At 30.7% G+C, this 19,003-nt stretch overlaps 1 protein-coding gene across 2 annotated transcripts; it reads left to right on the top strand.

The window, feature by feature from the left end:
• The first annotated feature begins 2,799 nt into the window (after positions 1-2,799).
• On the top strand, positions 2,800-18,535 carry LOC143056933 (A disintegrin and metalloproteinase with thrombospondin motifs like). Of its 2 annotated transcripts, none has more exons than XM_076230152.1 (14): positions 2,800-3,070; positions 6,996-7,041; positions 7,778-7,992; positions 8,881-8,997; positions 9,808-9,949; positions 10,394-10,587; positions 11,127-11,362; positions 11,628-11,767; positions 12,014-12,143; positions 15,122-15,265; positions 15,771-15,900; positions 16,309-16,416; positions 16,832-16,884; positions 17,517-18,535. In XM_076230152.1, exons 1-13 carry the CDS (start codon positions 2,996-2,998, stop codon positions 16,880-16,882), a joined length of 1,728 nt encoding a protein of 575 aa, XP_076086267.1. In that variant the 5' UTR covers positions 2,800-2,995; the 3' UTR covers positions 16,883-16,884; positions 17,517-18,535. The 2 variants fall into 2 exon arrangements, with proteins under 2 accessions (XP_076086267.1, XP_076086258.1); XM_076230143.1 differs by having other exon boundaries at positions 2,801-3,070; positions 17,530-18,535.
• Positions 18,536-19,003: the final 468 nt, after the last annotated feature.

Raw genomic sequence — 19,003 nt, 5'->3', positions numbered from 1 at the left:
ACTGCGATTATAGCAAGTTCTTTTCACGATTATACTACGTTAATACCGCAATCTTAACTACGTTCACAGCAATGGTGTCAACATCATGTTCCATATCAATACGATTCCATTCTTTCTATTTCTGATTAATACCTAGATTTTTCAGTAACAACATGTCATGCCACCAAAATATACAAGAACTCTTGGGAGTAGTGGTAGGGTGATAGAGGCAGAGGAAGGTTTGACAGTAAAGAATCCTGAACCAGCAGAGATGTCGAACCGACCAATCCAACCTAAATCACAGACCTATTGCTGGTTCATCAAGCTCAAATGACGATATGTAAGTGAACGATAGCAGGGATGACACAGACGTGTCAATATAAACTTTGAAAAAATATGTGGTATGATTGTCAATTAGACAACTCTCCACAAGAGACCAAAATGGCACAGAAATTAACAACTATAGGTCACCGTACGGCCATCAACGATGAACAAAGCCGATGTCGCAAAGTCAACGATAAAAGGCCCCGGAATGATAATGTAAAACAATTCAAACGAGAAAACTAACGGCCTTATTTAAGCATGGTCGAGCCATTAGAGAGGTCCAAATTACATACAGACAAACAAAACCCGAAGAGCTTTTATACATTTTATGTGATAATGAGAAAGAGCATGATGATCGTAGTATGAACGTAGTCAGGTCGTAAGAAGAGCATGATGATGACGGTATGTGCGTGCTAGAATCGTACTATGATCTTCAACAGCGTGGTGTAAACGTGGTATAGTCGTAGTTGGGTCGCAGTGAGAACGTTCTAGTCGTAGTGGGGTCGTAATAACATAACTTTGAGATCGTAGCGCAGTCTCTCCGAATCGAATAACGCTTTCACTACGCTCTCGCTACGATGGTACAGCGATGGTACCGTGATACGACCTTACTGCGATCTACACGATCGCACTACGATCGTCAAAATTTGCATTTTTTTCACCGATCGTAGTCCGATCGTGGCCTAGTGGGATTGCGGTATTAATAACGGTGTTTTAAAGTGCGTTTCTTGTATTGATTTTAATTGTATGTTCTTTTGTGTATTGTTTGATCGGATCGAGATGAAAACAAAAGGGAGGATAGACATCTCTAAAAACTTAAATTGAGACAACTATCGAACAGAGTCCAGCAGACGTGGATTTTTAAAGCATCTTTATGTCACTGTACGGCCTTGAACTATCAGTGTGTTCTTCGCGTATGTCATATTTTAATGATACGGTACTCGTATTTGGAGCATTGGATGCTTTAATAGAAAATATTCAATTGTTTATTCTAAATGTATTCACAATTTTTTATTGACTCTGGACGATTCAGTGCTTGATAGACACTTGTATACAAATTCTTTGTTGTTGGGTTAGGCGCATTGATGTACACTTGTATACGTCTCATCAAATCAAGCAATGCTCAGTTGCATGTGTACGGGTAGATGTTGACCTTTTTATGAAAGCTGTTTCAAAAGATGATAACTTCACTGCATTTTACCCAATTACATGTAGTACCAAATGGAATATGAATACAAAGTTTCTTTCAAAGGAATTGAGCATATGCCAAATGAAACTTCGTTAACAACTTTTATTGAATGTACAATTAATTGGGTAATGCGCTTGATTAAGCGACTAAATATCTCATAAAAGCATCTTTTTTGGATTATACCATAATAATTTGTATACCATAATCATTTGTAATAATTTATATACCATAATGATTTGTATACCATAATAATTTGTATACCATACTAATTTGTAGATCATATTAATTTTTATTTTATCAAAGTCATAACAACTGTAGGCAGACAACATATAAACAACAATAAACTAGAAATGCTTTTATTCAAAATGTAGTTATAAACACTTGTTTTTTTTTTTTTTATTCAGTACAATATTTTTTTTACACAAGCAGCTTTTGTGAATGATAACACTACTAACTGGTTCCATCGACCAAATAACGGAGAGGACACGTGACAAAATAAGAAAATTAGTAAAAACAATTATCATGCAATAAAGAATTATCTTTACTATCCTGTTAAATTGCTTTTTATATGATAATTTCATTTATTTATTTATTTGTTTATCTTTTTATGTACATGTGTTATCTTATTTCATTTTGACTTTTCAAAACATGACGGTCGAATCGTATGATGCAGATGTAAAATTAAAGGCACAAATTACACTCAATACGATTTTTATTACAAATCTTATGTCGACAAAACTAGGAAATGTATGCCCTTCAGTAAGCAGAGTGAGTATACTCAAATAACGGAGTTTATAGTCTTTCTGGTTTAATATCAAAAGTACCCACTTTCTTCATTTTTCTTTGAATGAAATTAAAATATCTGAAGATTTGTTTAAATAATAGATGGCTCTGCTTTGCGCAATAATGGAGTGAGTCAAGGTTGTCCATTATCGGGTTTAATTTTTCAGTTATGCATTGCATTATTTGATTTTTGTTATTCTCTCCGGTTTCCAAATCTCGTTTGGTGCCATGATCTGCAATGAACTACACGGTGCGTCATATATATTATTTTGTATTGATATGAATGATAACAATTTCTATTTTACACTATGTACTACTCTAAAATTGTTACAGAATATTGATGTGGTTATGTTTTTTTGAAAAATGAGGATTTTATAAATATTATTTGAGTGAATGTGATATTTATTATTCCTGTCATACTATGACGATAAGTTTTTTTTTACTGTGTCTATTTCTAATTCCATTATTACTAGCGCCGTAAGGCTAAAATTAACCAAGCATGACATAGGTTGAAAAGTGAACTCTTCGACGATCTTGTACATATATGAAATGAAGTATCAGTAGAGGCCCGAGGCTGGAGATAGCAGTTGGTACTTCTTTCACTGCATAAACATTGCATGTAGGAAGTGATAAAGTAATGGAAACGATGCCGACGTAACAAAGCAATATTATTTAAATCGAGGATTACTATTTCTGCCAACAATAGTTTTGTGGACTAATATGGGAAGTTATTATGTTCTAAAGTGTTTAATATTGTCTCTTGTTCAAATTTCTTTTGCTCAATGGGATTTTACAGTAAGTAATTTAAAACTGATATGTAAAACTATATAGTATCAATTCGTTCTTATTTACATCTTTATTTGCATTTGTTTAATACCGTATCTAATGATATGTGTGACTTCTTCAGTAGCATATAGGTATAAACTATTTAAATCACATGCTTTTGTTTCACATCCTTTCCAGAGTATCATGGTATTTTACTATTTTTATTTAAAAAAAAGTTGTATGTTATGTATATGAAAAACTTATCTTCACCCTCTATGTGCCTCTCATTTTTCTATAATTATTATAAAGCTCGAAACAACAAATCTTAACTGTCAACTAGTATATGTTTAATGAATACAATGTAAACTAAAATTGGCTATAGAGAAAGCAATGCTTTATCTTTAGTTGTACGGCTTTTATGAAATAAAAATAATTCGATGATAAAAAAAGATGTACATGTATTGTGTACAAGCAAAATAAAATTTGTCATATAATTCTCTGTTTTCTGAAAGAAAAAAAAAACGGTATTGTATCTTTATAACTAATTATTATGTTATCAAAACTGTTCAATTTAAAAAAAAATAAAACAAATTTATTTAATAAATTTGTTTTTGGTATATCGAAAATGTAGCCTTGGGGTAGATATTGACATTGATAAATGACAAATTCCATGTTTTCCTATATCGTCAGTGTATAACGTAACGAGTTATAACATAGTTTGAATCACACACACATTCACCATTCCCATATCCTTAAACCATGACTGAATAATCCAAGTAATACGTTTCCTGAACAATTCTGTTCGGTACTTAATCTTCGAAACCGGATCCCTTCGAAAATAGAACATTTGTCCTTTACTGCTGACTGGGCTTCTCGTATATATAATATTAGGCCATGATTTTCCGATTCTTGATGATTCACACATTATTATTTATATCTAACCCACATATACTAGTTTTTTTTTACGTTGTGAGATAAAATTGTATGTTCTGTGAATATAAATAACTCATATAATTATTAATTACTTTGTCTCTCAGTAATTGTAAATAGGTTATTGTGTATAAATACGAACAGAAATTAAAGACCGTGATATATACGTTTTTAATTATTTGTATACACAAGATATTTTTGTTTTTCGAAATCATTTCATTATTTCAGTTCATTTTTTATAAGATTTTTAATCAAAATTATCTCTATTTAAAATATAAATAAACTAGAAGTATACCAATGGCTTAGGTATCAGATGAGTATAGGAGTCAAAAATCGCATGCTCTGCAAACCGATTGAGACATGGTTCTTAAAGTTTCTTTTGAAAAATCACCCGTACTGACAATAAATTTCTGTAAATCCATGTATATATTTAATGTAGACTTCATTTCCGAAACAACAACGGTACAATGACATTTCTCTGACCCATACACACAATCAGGTTAGTATATAGTTGTGTAGGTAGACATCAAATACTGTTTTTATTGTGGGAAATGTCGAAGTATAATTACTAAATAAGAACGTATTCATGTAATACAAGATATTGGGAGGTTTTAATTAAAGTTACTGTTTCCTTACATAACCCTACTACTATTTATATGTTAAAGTAGATGTATAGGTCATTTCAAAACTCTATTACTATTTATATGTTAAAGTAGATGTATAGGTCATTTCAAAACTCTATTACTATTTACGTGCTAAAGTAGATGTATAGGTCATTCCAAAACAACACTGTAAATCAAGCTGGCAAAAATAAATTTTCAAAATTAAATGTGTATGCTTTCCCTCGAACAGGTTGTGCATTGTCTAAAAAAGAACCTTGACAGGTATCGTGATTAGGCAGTTACAAATTCAAAAGTGACAGTGTTTGTATATATACATCTGAATAATAACGGAGAACAAAAACGGACAAACGAACTTAATTATTCATCAACTTTAATCGTGACAGTCATAGGGAGGGGATTTTCTTATATAGACATAACTATTTTAAATCAATTATGTGCCACCTTCAAGCGATATCTTTTAGAAAAGTATATACTCCTATTTCTTACATTTCATCAGCGGGTTTTTAAAAATATTTTTATCATTGCATTTCAATTTTCCTTAGAGATTGGGTGTAAACCGTTGTACAGCCTATGCATTTTCTTTGTACTATTATTTATTGTCGTTCAGAGGAAAAAGAACCATATAAATTGTCTCATTTGAGTTTAATATTTCATTTGTATTTCGGGAGTCTTTAATTCGAAAAAAAATCTTGAAAAAGGAACCACCAAAAAACGAAACTAACCAAACTCACACACAGCTGATGAAGAGGAGAAAAATGTCAAATTATAGTGGAAAAACTTATTATTTTCTCTATTGCAATGTCATAATTTTTTAATATTCAGAGTGAATTGTGATGATACTTTTATAGTTTTGTCCATCAAGACGTTCTAGATATAAAATCATAGCTTATTGTAGTTTGTCTGTCTGTATCTTGTTGCTATAACCATTTATTATTAATACGTTAATGATAAGAAAGTTATCCATTAAAGCTAGATGCATGTCTCCTTTAATGTAAGGATTGATGCGTAAGAAACATTGCTTTGTCACATAGGTTAAGATACGAAAGTCAATCTGCCAATCACTGACCTTTGAGGTCTGTTAACCATTATCACTTTGTGTCATCTTTTACCACAAATCGCAAAGAATGCTTGAAAGAAAAGCTGCTTAGTTGTGTTTTTTGTGGTTGCATTTAAAGTAATCAATTAATATGCGGCTATGTTTATATTTTTGACACTGGTCCTTATGGACTTAAAATACATCACCGTTGTTGTTTTTGTGTCATAAAATGAAGGATTTAGATTTCATAACCTGATCTTTCAATAACAGACGTTGTGTTATAATAAGGTTAAACTTGAACTTAAAAACAAACAATAAAGCCAAAACAAAACAGTGTGTTACGTATCATTATAGCTTACTATCTGTCACGACAAGGTCAGTGAGTAATTATAACAGAAGTTTTAATTTACATTTTGATTTATCAAGTTGTATTAAGACGTCTGCCTACTATTACAGTCATTACAGTCACCATAAAAAATCTAGTTCTCATTTGATTTTTTTTAAGACTTATTCATTTAGCTTTTACCCAAAAATATGAGCTATTCCAAATTTCTGATTTTCCTTCATGAACCAAAAAATATTCCTTCAGTTCTTTGTGACACGCTTCTATGAGTCTTAAATCATAAGTTGTCTATCTTGTTTCTATATTTGAAAGTCATAATACCAAAATAAGATTAAGCTTATATCGGCCCATTTTGAGTACTAGTATTATGCACTGTACAGATATACTCTTAAATTTAGCAGTTCTGTGTTATATTTACAATTTAAACTATTTGTTTTTCTTGGTTGTGGTTGTTTTGGAAATAACTAACACCGTAACTGTTCAAAAATAATCTCCCTTTTATTTATTAGTACCCATTTCTAATAAAAAAAAAACATTTCATGTAGGTTAGATTGCTTAATAAATGCACTTACTTTTCAAAAGCACATACGCATGAGTTACTCACAAAAATTTCCCTAGCTATCAGATTCCCGTCTATTTTTAAATGTTAAATGCATTTTGTTGATATTTTCCCGATACATGACCAAATTGATAACAAAAATCGTATTTAAATAAAAAGTGAGAAAAAAATATTACATATTATGTCAGGCGTTGTGATGTATTTTTTTTAAATATGTTCTATTAAGTTTTCCTCATAAAATACTCCAATAAAAATCAAGGAGGTTGTTAACCTTCATAAATAAAATACAGTGTTTCAAGTTGTTCGGGAAGACAAATGAAGCAATTAAATCACATATACATGTGTTTGATATTTAAGTAAATATGAAATAAAGTAAAGATAGAGGACTACGAAAAAAACAATCGACTGTACTTTAAAATTATCAGTTGAAAAGGTTTTTATTATGCCATTATTACTTTTTGCAGAATAATTTAAAAGAAATAAGCCAGATCTGGGAACCTTTTGTCTCTGGTAAGTTTTCCTTTAAATGCCGAATTTCTTCAAGGTGTAAATAGATAGAATCACAAAATTAATGTTGAAAGTGGGGATCTAAATATTTTATTTTTATTGTATAACAACATTTAATGGAATTAGAAAGCAAAACAAAAAACGTATTTATCCACAAAAACTTGAGATTTAGTAACAAACACACACCAATCCATAAAAACCGGAAGTGACCTAAAATACGTACGTACCATTCAAATCATATCGATGAATAGCATTACGACTTATAAGAATTGGTCATTATATATAAAAAAAAAAAAAAAAAAAAAAAAAAAAATTACAAAAAATTAATAAACTTACACAAGTACCAATAGCACAACACAAAACTTATTACTGGAGCACGAACACACCTACAATCATACATCTTTAAATTTTAGGCAAACTTTTACACATAAAAAAGAGAATATAGGATTAGCAGTCGGTGCAAATACACTGAAGACATCGGTCAAAATAATTTAAAAAAAACAACAACCATGACTTAAAGGAAAATATAAAATATTACACAGAAAACTAGTCAGAGCGGTATGAAAACACCACCGAAATCATTTCAATACAATAGCTTTTCGGTTGAATGTGTGTTTTGGCGAGAATGGGTCGCAATTTGAGAATATAGAAGGGATGGACACTTTGTTTCAAATCAATAAGATTAGTTTCTTTTTTCTTTCTCATTGTATTACAGAATTAAGATTTCTATTCGTTTCAGGTATAAGTCCCCATGAGGATCTCCCAGTAGATTTTAATATAACGGGTGATCCGACACAGGACCCTTACATAGATCTACATTTACTAACAGTTGATCGTATATATAAAATGCAGCTGCAAAGACTGGAACATAATATTCTTCATGAAGATGTTCGTTTATTAACAGTGTCCGTTGATTCTTCTGGAAGGACCGTATTTAAAGAGCAACTTAAGCCGGTATGTTTGTCGAATTATCAATAAAACAAGAATGTGTCCTCAGTACACGAATGCCCCACTCGCACTATCATTTTCCATGTTCAGTGAACCGTGAAATTGGGGTAAAAACTTTAATTTGGCATTAAAATTAGAAAGATCATATCATAGGGAACATGTGTACTAAGTTTGAAGTCGATTGGACTTCAACTTCATCAAAAACTACCTTGACCAAAACTTTAACCTGGAGCGGGACAGACGGACGAACGGACAGACGGACGGACGGACGGACGAACGGACGCACAGACCAGAAAACATAATGCCCCTCTACTATCGTAGGTGGGGCATAAAAAACACTATTAAACTATCGAATGCGATAATTCATATGACATACTAGTAGTAACGGGAAACATTATCAAGTTTTCTCATTGATGCTTGACTTTAAAAGCTGTTAGAGTATGTATTAATTAATCTATTAAGTTAAAGCTCAGTATCATATCATAGGTTTGTGTAGAAATAAGAAATACATCTAAGGAGGAATATAATACTGACAATGACATGTTTTATGTAGTTTTAATGAAGTGTCGCGCTGGAGTCGTAAAATAACTATAAAAACAACATACTGCAATAAATCTGACATCCCTCTATTAAAACGTCACCGGAAACATTTTAACCAAACACAATTCTAGTTTCGTTAGATTATACATTAATTAATTGATATGTTAAAATAAACAAATTTATGTCAAATGTATTAATACAGTTGATAAAAAGGACATAGACCTCAGGTGAGAGGAAACTAATCTATGGTCCATGGTCTGATATGGAACAAATACATGATCTATGTCAATATCAGACTCCTTATTATCAAAGAGATGTCACTATTTGATAAATTAAAACATATTTTATATTCAGGTCGACATCTTTTCAAAGGCAAAAGAAATGAACTTTTATCATGATATCAACACAGGCACATTAATTAACGTCAAAGCTCGTCGGAAAGGAACTGCTGATAAACCATTTACATTTATTGTAAGTTTAAATGATACAGGCGAAAGCTGACAACCTTGTTGTACACACATCTAAGTGCATTTGTATGTAAACTTTAATTATAGTACATTGAGCTATTTGTTTCATTAGTTACACGTAATTTACATTACATGTTATAATATTAATTTACCTTTTAATTTAAGATGTAAAATTATAGTTAAATGTATATGCACAGGGCATCCGGCTAATTAAATAAGAAACGACCATCCGTTATATATGCATGGGATACCTTGAATTGTGTAATATAAGTGCAGAAAACATCATTATAATACATCAAATATACTACATCACGAATAAACTACAATTTTCAAACATCTTATCATTATCTTAATGATGTATATAGAATGCACCACATTATTTGTATTATAATTTTGCACTTGTATAACTTTCAGCAAATATATGCAAATATGTTTACCTCGACTGCTGAGTTTGAGATCACAGTATCTTTTTTTATTTACTTGGTTCAATCCATCATTTTCTACATTTGGAAATGCCTGTACCAAGTCAGGAATATGAAAGTTGTTGTCCATTCGTTTGATGTGTTTTATCCTTTGATTTTGCCATTTGATTAGGGACGTTCCGTTTTGAATTTTCCTCGGAGTTCAGTATTTTTATGATTTTACTTTTTAATATCCCATCTTATGTTCAACGTTGCCTTGTTTTTGTAAACATTTAAAGATATAATTGCTTTAAACATTTTAGGAAGGAGTAATGTTTGACGAGTTATTGATCTTTTGAACATTTTGGGAAGGAGTAATGTTTGACGAGTTATTGATCTTTTGAACATTTTAGGAAGGAGTAATGTTTGACGAGTTAATGGTAGCTTCTCCACTGGCTCAAAAAAGACACAAACGATCTATTCATCGTCAAAAACATATTTTATACAAGAAAAGCGAAATGAATAACGAAATGTTTCATTTTGATACAGTCAAAGGTAATTATTTACACGTTATAAATGTTTATACTTCAATATACCAGTCCAAGTTATAGGATCCTTTTTAAAAGTTCCCATAACCATCGTCAAAAAGAGACAAATGAAATATTACCTTTTTTTTTAACTGTTTCTGTTTTGTAAATATCAAAAGATGCTAATAACAACTCCGAATCTTTATTCTTTTTCTCTCTCAATAATATCTATTTGCATTCTGTTGGGACGGACACTTCAGGGAATAGACAAAAATTTAAATATAAACTACTTTTAGCTACTTCTGGTATGTAAATATTAAATGATGCTAATGACAACTTCCAATCTTTATCAATGTTCTCTAAAAAATATTTATTTGCATTGTTTTGGGGACTTAAGAGTTATTAAAGGTACCAGGGGACTTAATATCTTTCAGGGGATTAAAACGTGTCATCAATATATGTTTTATTTCAGTGCCAGAACATATTGACAAATTACAAGAACCTCAAAAATCACCAAACATAACATACAGAACAAGACGGAAACGACAAGCTGGCACTCCAAAAATTGAGCCAGAACTGTTGTTATTTGTTGATTATGCTTTGTTTAAAGATTTTGGCGGGGATTCCAATGAACTCCTCGAATACCTACTGCACTTTTGGCACTCTGTAAGTATTATGTATCTACATTTTAATTGTAACATTCCTAAAACAATTGATGACATCGATACAAATATCTTTAAATTGTATCACCTTTTCGTCTAAAGCGAATATTCAATATTGTTAAATAACTGTTACCTTTTTACGTTTAAAAAAAACTCCCAGCAGTCCTTACATATATATACTACATATGATATCACAGGGTTTGCGTTTTCTGATTATATTTTCATTTACCTTCATTGGTTCGAATGATCATTAAACATTTTTTTGCTCTTTTGATTTTTTTCTGGAGCATCAGTAATCACATATAAACATCAGACTAAGAAAAAGTTATCAAAGTTTTATTTGTTAACTGTAAAAATCTATTCATTTTATTCATTTATTCGTGAAACTCGATAAAAAAAAAATAACCAAGGGACATATGAAATCTCATTCTTCGAATAATCGAGCAAATTTTAACCATTTACATCTCTTTTAAGCGAAAAATCACAAATGATAAATAATATTGTACTTTTGTATTAAACTTTTTATTCATTATTATTTTTAAGGTAAATTGGAAATATTTGACAATCGCCTTATCTGGGAAGTGGCCAATAATTGATATTAAAATTAGAGAAATTGGTGTATTTAAAGAACCCAATGCACAACCATTTATAGAATCTAGTAGGATGACTCCAGGAAGTAAACTATTCTCATTGTATGATGCAATGGATACTCTTCAAAAATGGCTAGTTAAATATGAAAATGCATTACCATTACATGATATAGCATTTCTGCAGACAGGGTAAGTTTTATAACTTTAATTTATTTCTATGAAAAACAGTGTCATGTCCACATTCGAAATATAAATAGACAAATAGAATGTCATTGTTATATAGAAGCATTATTTAGGAAGTCAACTAGATATGCATTGTCTTTTTCAAACTAGAAGAAATTGTAGAACTTGAAAACTAACTGATTTTTTTTAAAACCAGTTCTTATTGTAAAATTTCTCATTGTGAAATGCAATCAAATTAGTTTTATGAAAAAAATAATTATTATGATTTTAGTGAAAATGCGTGTAGAAAGACACAACACACTGACCCAATAGCACCATGGGCGCCAAGCATACTTAGCGCATTAAGACATCGGTTGCCTCTCAAAACTATTGAATCTATGGATGATGACGAATGTGTCAAAGGAACAGCAGGTACTTTATATGATATATACTATAATTGACCTTAATATGTCAGGTTTATATTGCTTTTCAACATGTCAAAATGTCAGTCAGAAATCCAAAAAACTTTTGTCGGAATTATCCAAGGAGAGCCCGTCATATAAAATAAATACAATTGAATTATAACGACCGAAAATAAAGATCTATCGATTCAAATTGACAATTAGATCACTTTCCCAACTAAATGCATCGTTAATTATTGTGTATCTTTTGTTATAGGCGTTGCATATGTTAGAGGTGCATGTCTGTCAGCACCATTCTTAAGAGGAAATGCCTTTAATTTTGGGATTGGAGAAGCATCAACCAGTTTTAATGGAATAATAATAGCAGCCCATGAAGTAGGCCATCTGTAAGTTATTTCTTAGGAACGTATTATTTCACAATTGTTTTTGTATCTTTGTATGACTAAAAGCAACTTACATCAGTTTGATTTATCGACAACATGAGAGGTTAAATGCTTTTCAAATATATTCATATTCAAGGTTATTTTTAATTTTGTGACAAATGAGCAGGCAATTCGACCGCTAAGAAATCCCACGGAATTTCCCTAAAAATCTAATGTTTCAACAAATTTCGATGTACCTCGTTTTGATTAAAAGACTGTATAACCTTTTCGTTTAATCTCTCTTTTGAAACGATGTACGTGCATCAGAAACAGCATAACATTTTTGAAATAACAAGATATACCATTTGTAAAGCATGTAGTAATATCTTGACGCTGCACACAGAAATCCCTTGTTTTAAACATTTTGATACAAGAAAAATCAACAAAACCGAATTAACTCTCAGACATTCTACCGACTTGCATTGTTTATGATTCATAAAATTAAAATAAAAGCTTTTATTCTGCGTTGTCAAAGGCGAGATATGTGGTCTAGAAGTCACTAGACTCGGTCCGTCCGTCCGACCACCTAAAATTTATTTACGACAGAACACAAATACAGCACAATAGAATAGTGAACTGTGCGTCACACGAATATGTTAACGCAACAAACAGTGACTTCACAGGTAAATTTCTAAACATACAATATAAAATTGGGATTAAATTTGTAATGGTGTTATTTGATTATTTTCTAACCGCTACAAGAATATAAATATAGAAAGGTGTTAGTAATTGTGTAATTATCAATATTTCATAATCATGTCTGTTTTTTACTAAATTAAACTCTGTGAAAACCAAAAAATCCTGTGCATTAAACTTAAATTCATTTAAACTATATGGGTGTTTAATATATTTGCCTTTACATATAGATAATAAAAATAGAATTAAAATCATAAACGGTAATCATAAAACAACATCCAAGTTGCTTTAAACTTAAAATCATATAAAAGAACTAGGTGCTTAATATCTTTACCTTTACATACATATATAAAATGAAAATAGAATTAAAACCACAAATGGTAAGACATAAAACAATATCCATACAGAGTTACAAACGAAATGTCATAACTGAATACAAAAAATTTGGGTGTGAAAATACCTATTAGTTTTTTACAACATTAATAAACTTTGCACAATGATGGCACATTTTCTACAACCTTTGCATATATTACCGTATCTATGACATTTTTTTTCTGAATTTTCGTTTTTTAATGGTCTTATCCAAGTTTAACCCACCATTTTCTACATAGGAAAATGCATGTACAAAGTCATGTATATGACAGTTGTTTTTGCAATTCTTTTGATGTGTTTAAGCTTTAGATTTTGCCATTTGTCAAAGATTCTATCACCACTTTTGAATATAATGTAGACGAAACATGTGTCGGACGGATCACATCATAAGCCTGGTATCCTTGATGAGTTTCAACAACCACTTTATCCATAACACTGCGAGTGGACTTTTCAACAATGATTACATGGATTCTATCACCAGACAAGTAGTCAGAACTTATATGTTGACATGAAGTATTATTGTTACAGTGATTTTCAGTAAATTTACTGTTTACCAAATTTCCTGAGTCGAAATACAAAGTTGTTTTTTACACCACAGGCATTTATTACAATAGACGTATTTGGTAAAACTTTTAGGAATGTTCAGTTTTAAATGCTCGTTAATGCTCACTGATGAATCTTGTGTAAACGAAACGCGCTTCTGGCGAACCGAGTTTTATCGGGTAAATTCAATAAGAAAAGTAACACACAGACAATAAAACCTTACTATTTACAATTATTTCAATGTAATATAGAATGCGATTGTATTCAATGTTCTACGATTGATACAGATTTCAGTGCACACGATACATGCATTTTGATATAACCAACTCATGCATGTGGAAAATTCCAAAAATAAATTGCCAAATACAGCTAAGGTTATCTAGGGATACAAACTTTTTTTTTCAGAAATGTAAAGTTTTGTAAACAGTCAATTTATAATCATGACCATATCAATGATAATTCATGTCAACACAGAAGTGCTTACCAATGCATACCTATGAATACAATTGCAATAATTTGGTGTTAAAAATTTTGTAAGGTAATTTTTCTAAAATTGTTTCATCCGAAAATGCCGAACCAATAGAAACCTTTAATACGATAATTCTGAAAGTGTATAGGTGTACAGATTTAAAATAAGTAAATAAAAATACTATGTTATAAGTTGAATGTATCCGAAGCGCATTTCTGGATTGACCTCCATCATAAACGCTCAATCCATAAATGTGAAAGTCAAGAATGTTCAAGACTTAAAGACTTTTATTAAAGGCATAAATAGCTATTTGACTAAAAGTGAGGTAAAAAACAAATTCATCCAAAGTCAGCTGAGAGAGTTGGATCCTTAGATTCGATGTAAAAATGCTTTATCAAATGAGAATTTAGAAAATTTAGTGAAAAATAATGAAAAGTGGTCGGTAACTGAAGATGAAGTACATCTTACTTTTTTTATACAATAAATCTCACTCAAAATAAACAAATGTAAATAAAATGTTTGCTAGTTGAAATACAAAGAAGACGTTTACCTTGCTGTATCATTTAGTTTTGTTCACTTTTAGAGTTTTGTCGATTCCCTCAGTTTTTTGTTTTGTTTTTCTGTTTTTGCCTTGATTTGTATCTTCTTGACTGTTTAATGGGATTAAACATCGGTTAACTACCAGATTTTATTTATCATGTAGTTTTCAAGTTTATTGGTCCTCCAAAGTTAAATCTTGAATTATGTTTCGCATTTCAGTGTGCTCAAATCTTGTTCTTATTTTGTTCCAATTTTTGTATGAATAAAATATTATATCGTACAATGTCTAAATTATACATACGAAAAAGCTGTAATGTATCATACTTGAATCGGAAATCTATGGTTTACAATGTTCTTAATCAATCTTTTTCGACTTGTATAGACTGGGTGCCTACCATGATGGAGAAGCGGAGGCTAGGTCATGCTCCACACAATCAGGTTATATAATGAGCTATACTAGAGACGACTCGTTTAAGTTTAGTAGATTTTCATCATGCTCAATCAAAAGTTTTCAAAATTTCCTCAGGTGAGTTTGTTATCTGTATTTCTGTACTTAATTTTTATTAAAATCAGTTCATATGTTTTCGCGGTAAGGTTTAAAAGTAAAAAAAAGAAATAACAAATAAAAGTAACAATTCAAAAGAAAAAGAAAACAGTTGATTTCATTTTTATATAGCAAGCAAATACTGGTACATTATAGGGAACATATTATTCTGCTAAAGTTACCACATGCTGACTTTATCTGAGCATCTTCATTGTTAAAAAAAAAATTAGAATAATATTGATAGTTCTATAAGCATTTCATTATAGTCCGAACATTTATGAACCTTGAATTTATTATTTTAGTTATTATACATACTGTGTCGAAGACCCATTGGTAGTCTTGGTGTGTTTTCTGATCATTGGTTGGGTTTTTGTCTCCTTTACACATTCCCAATTTCCATTCTTAATTTTAGATCTAATGTGAAAATCGTATTCATTATCATATGTTATACATACAGACCTCTTAAAATCTTTCTTTTACCTCACAGGATGGAAAGAGCTAAATGCCTTTTACAGCGTTATAGTAGAGAATCATTGGAATTTCCAACAACTTTTCCTGGCAAGTTTATGAATCTCAATGAACAGTGTAGACGATTTACAGGTGGACCACCGTGTGAAGTATGTTTTATCTTTTTCAGAAACATGAAAAAATTAAACTCTGAATATACGTTTTCCCTAAAATGCTTGCTTGATTAGGACACACGTTTACCTTTTCATGTATGTATTCACTAATTAGAGCCATTGCCCTTCAATTTTAAAAAATTTTCACCTTTTTTTTGTATTTTGGATTATAATATTGAAAGCTACAATACACAGACGGAAACTTTTAAAAGCAAATGTGATCAGCAAAACAAATCTTCGAATAAAAAATGATGAAATTGTATGTCGACTCATTATAGGTGTTATGTTACCTCAATTATGAAACTAAACAAAAATGAAATCGTTGTGGTTTTTTTTTTATCTTAATGTATATTATATTTATAATTTTTTTTAACCCAATGATAAAGAATTATTTTTTTTCCGTAGGAAGGACCTACCCAGTGTGAACATTTATGTTGTGACGACAGAAATGGAGAATGGAGATACACCCGATCAGAACCTGCAGTAGATGGGACAACGTGTGGATCATCCAGAGTACGTTTACTTTTGATTAGTGTTATTTGGAAAAAGAGATTAATTGTTCGAAATTAATCGATTTATGACTATTGAATAGCGGTATACTACTGTTGCTTTAATGTATACAGAACATCTTAGCTGCCGTCCACCAGTATTAAAAAGAAATTAGAAAAACTATGTCCAGTGAATTAATGTGTATTTTGGAATTTTGTTTCTCATCAGATATACTCCAGTGGTAATGACTTATTTTTTAGAAATCCACTAACACAAGGTTTTTTCCCTAGGAAAATCACGCATATTGATTTCAAAAATGTCGAAACTAATTAAATAAAATAAACACGTTATCATTATTCATGTTTTTAAGTAAACAGTTCGTCTCTCTTGAACATTAAATTAGTGTGATACATTCTTGATTGATCATTTCGTTTTACAGGTGTGTCTAAACGGGCAATGTGTTCCACTTTCCACAATAGGACGAAAATAAAAGTAAGTACTGACTAATTTGATCAATTGCATTGAAATCGCTCATTATTTCACATAATTAAGGGTTTTTCTACATTTTGCAAGGATGTTTTTGCATTAATATATCACGACAAGAAAGACTTTTTAATGCAATCAATTATCTCGAGAATTATCAAAGTACTTTTCAACTTCACATGCTTTCTTTAAATAGTTAAATTGTTTCCAGATTAGTAAATGCAAATTCCTTTCGGAACAAGTCTTTACATCACAGCATTAAAGAAGGGTAAACTTGTATGCAAATTGAGAACAAAATTGTGACTTACAAACTTTGACATACAAACATACACATGTCCTGTACCAAGTCTGGATTTTGGCAGTTGTTATCTAATAGTTCGTTTCTATGTATGTTGCATTGTCTTTTGTTTTTGCTGCACTTCAGTGTTTCTGTTGTTTCGTTGTTTTCCTACTATAATTGATTTATTTCCCTCGGTTTTAGTTTTTAACACATGTTTGTTTTCTCTCAATCGATTTGTGACTATTGAACAGCGGTATACTACTGTTGCTTTTATTTATTGAGAAATTTGGTAAACAAAAGTGAAACCAATTATTTCATTAAACTGTATATCTCATTGTATTCTTAATATCAACTTTTTCATATTATTGTTACAGTTTAAGCCAGCTGCGGATATTCGACAATCATCTGTCTCACATTTAGACAACAATCGATCTGGATGAATATGCCTTGTGACCCGATTCTGAGTTTTGTATCATGTGAGACGAGCCGTGAAGATCTCACAACTATTGATTATGAAAGTGAAATCCAATTGTGACTTTTGTGATTAAAACAGACTTTAGTTCTAATGTGACTCCATAATTGGACCATATGTAATGTTCCTTTATGCCATATGATGGCAAAGCCTATACAAACTGTACAAAACTATGCTGTATACAAAATCCGTTGAAACAATTAATAAGTAGGTTTTTTGTATGTTATTTCACTAATTATCATACACTTTAAATCTTTACAGCAACTACATGGAATTTTAAGTGACCACATATAGTATTGGAAGTCAATGATTTATTATCGTTGAATCAAGCAGATACATAAATTTTATCCGCCCCTTTCTTCACTATGACCAACCAAAATTTGACCAATGACGTCGAGTAGAAAAAGACAACCTTCCCGGTCTGTAAAGCCAATTTGTACTCTTAAAATTGGAAAACATACTGGGAATTTTATTTTCATGTAATAATTTCGAAGTCTAAATGTTTGAGTTGTTAACTTTTTTGTATGTCCTTTTTTTCTATCAAGGACATAGAGCCTAAACAATCTACAGGTGAAGAAGTGAGGACATGAAAGAATAACACAGAAAAAAAATTTCATACATATTTTGATTTTTTCGTGGAGTGGTTGAGCAACTCTAAAACAATTAAGCATACACATATATTTTTTTCTATGAATATGAACTTCTAACTAAATAACGTTCCAATACAACGAAATTATTTTCTGTTTTGATGAACACCTCTATGATAATTTCTTCTCAATAATAGCAGATATACAACCTTCAATCATATTGATACAGTCATTTTAAGCAAATTGTCTGAATTAACACTTTAATACATATGTTGTCGTATAAATGTACACGTTGTTATTTTTAATAAATGTTTGATTGCAGTCAGTGTACCTTCTATTCATTTATTTTTACATAATGTCCTACCAGGAATATTATTTGGAATATTTACTTTCATATGGATTAATTTTAAAAGTGCTGAAATGTAAATCACATTTAAACACAATATGGTTATAAAAATAGAATTTTCTATTTTCATTGTAATCAGAATTTTTTCATTATTAGTTCTTTCAGCACTTGTCTAATAATTAGACTACAATCCTGCAAATACCAATTCATGAAGGGGGCATTAGAAAAAATATATGAAAATACAAAGATGCTATAAAAATCACAAATGAAGAGAACTAAACAGTAGTGTCTCAAAGACTGCTGTTGTCTTTTGGTTTTTTTTATGCCATGGCGTTTCCTATGTGTCTTCCGACTGACGAGTTTAAATATCACTTTGGTATCTCCCAAAAATAAACGTTAGACTACAAAGACACAAAATATTAACAATTATCGCACCTCGGGTA

The sequence above is a fragment of the Mytilus galloprovincialis genome, chromosome 1 (assembly GCF_965363235.1).
Source record: "Mytilus galloprovincialis chromosome 1, xbMytGall1.hap1.1, whole genome shotgun sequence".
NCBI classification, from domain to species: domain Eukaryota; kingdom Metazoa; phylum Mollusca; class Bivalvia; order Mytilida; family Mytilidae; genus Mytilus; species Mytilus galloprovincialis.
This window is presented reverse-complemented; position numbering and strand designations above follow the sequence as displayed.

Coding starts and splice junctions, on each gene's coding strand:
- LOC143056933 (XM_076230152.1), top strand. CDS start 2,996: ATGGGAAGTTATTATGTTCTAAAGTGTTTAATATTGTCTCTTGTTCAA. Junction 7,993..8,880: donor TTAAAGAGCAACTTAAGCCG/GTATGTTTGTCG, acceptor TTTTATATTCAG/GTCGACATCTTTTCAAAGGC. Junction 10,588..11,126: donor TACTGCACTTTTGGCACTCT/GTAAGTATTATG, acceptor ATTATTTTTAAG/GTAAATTGGAAATATTTGAC.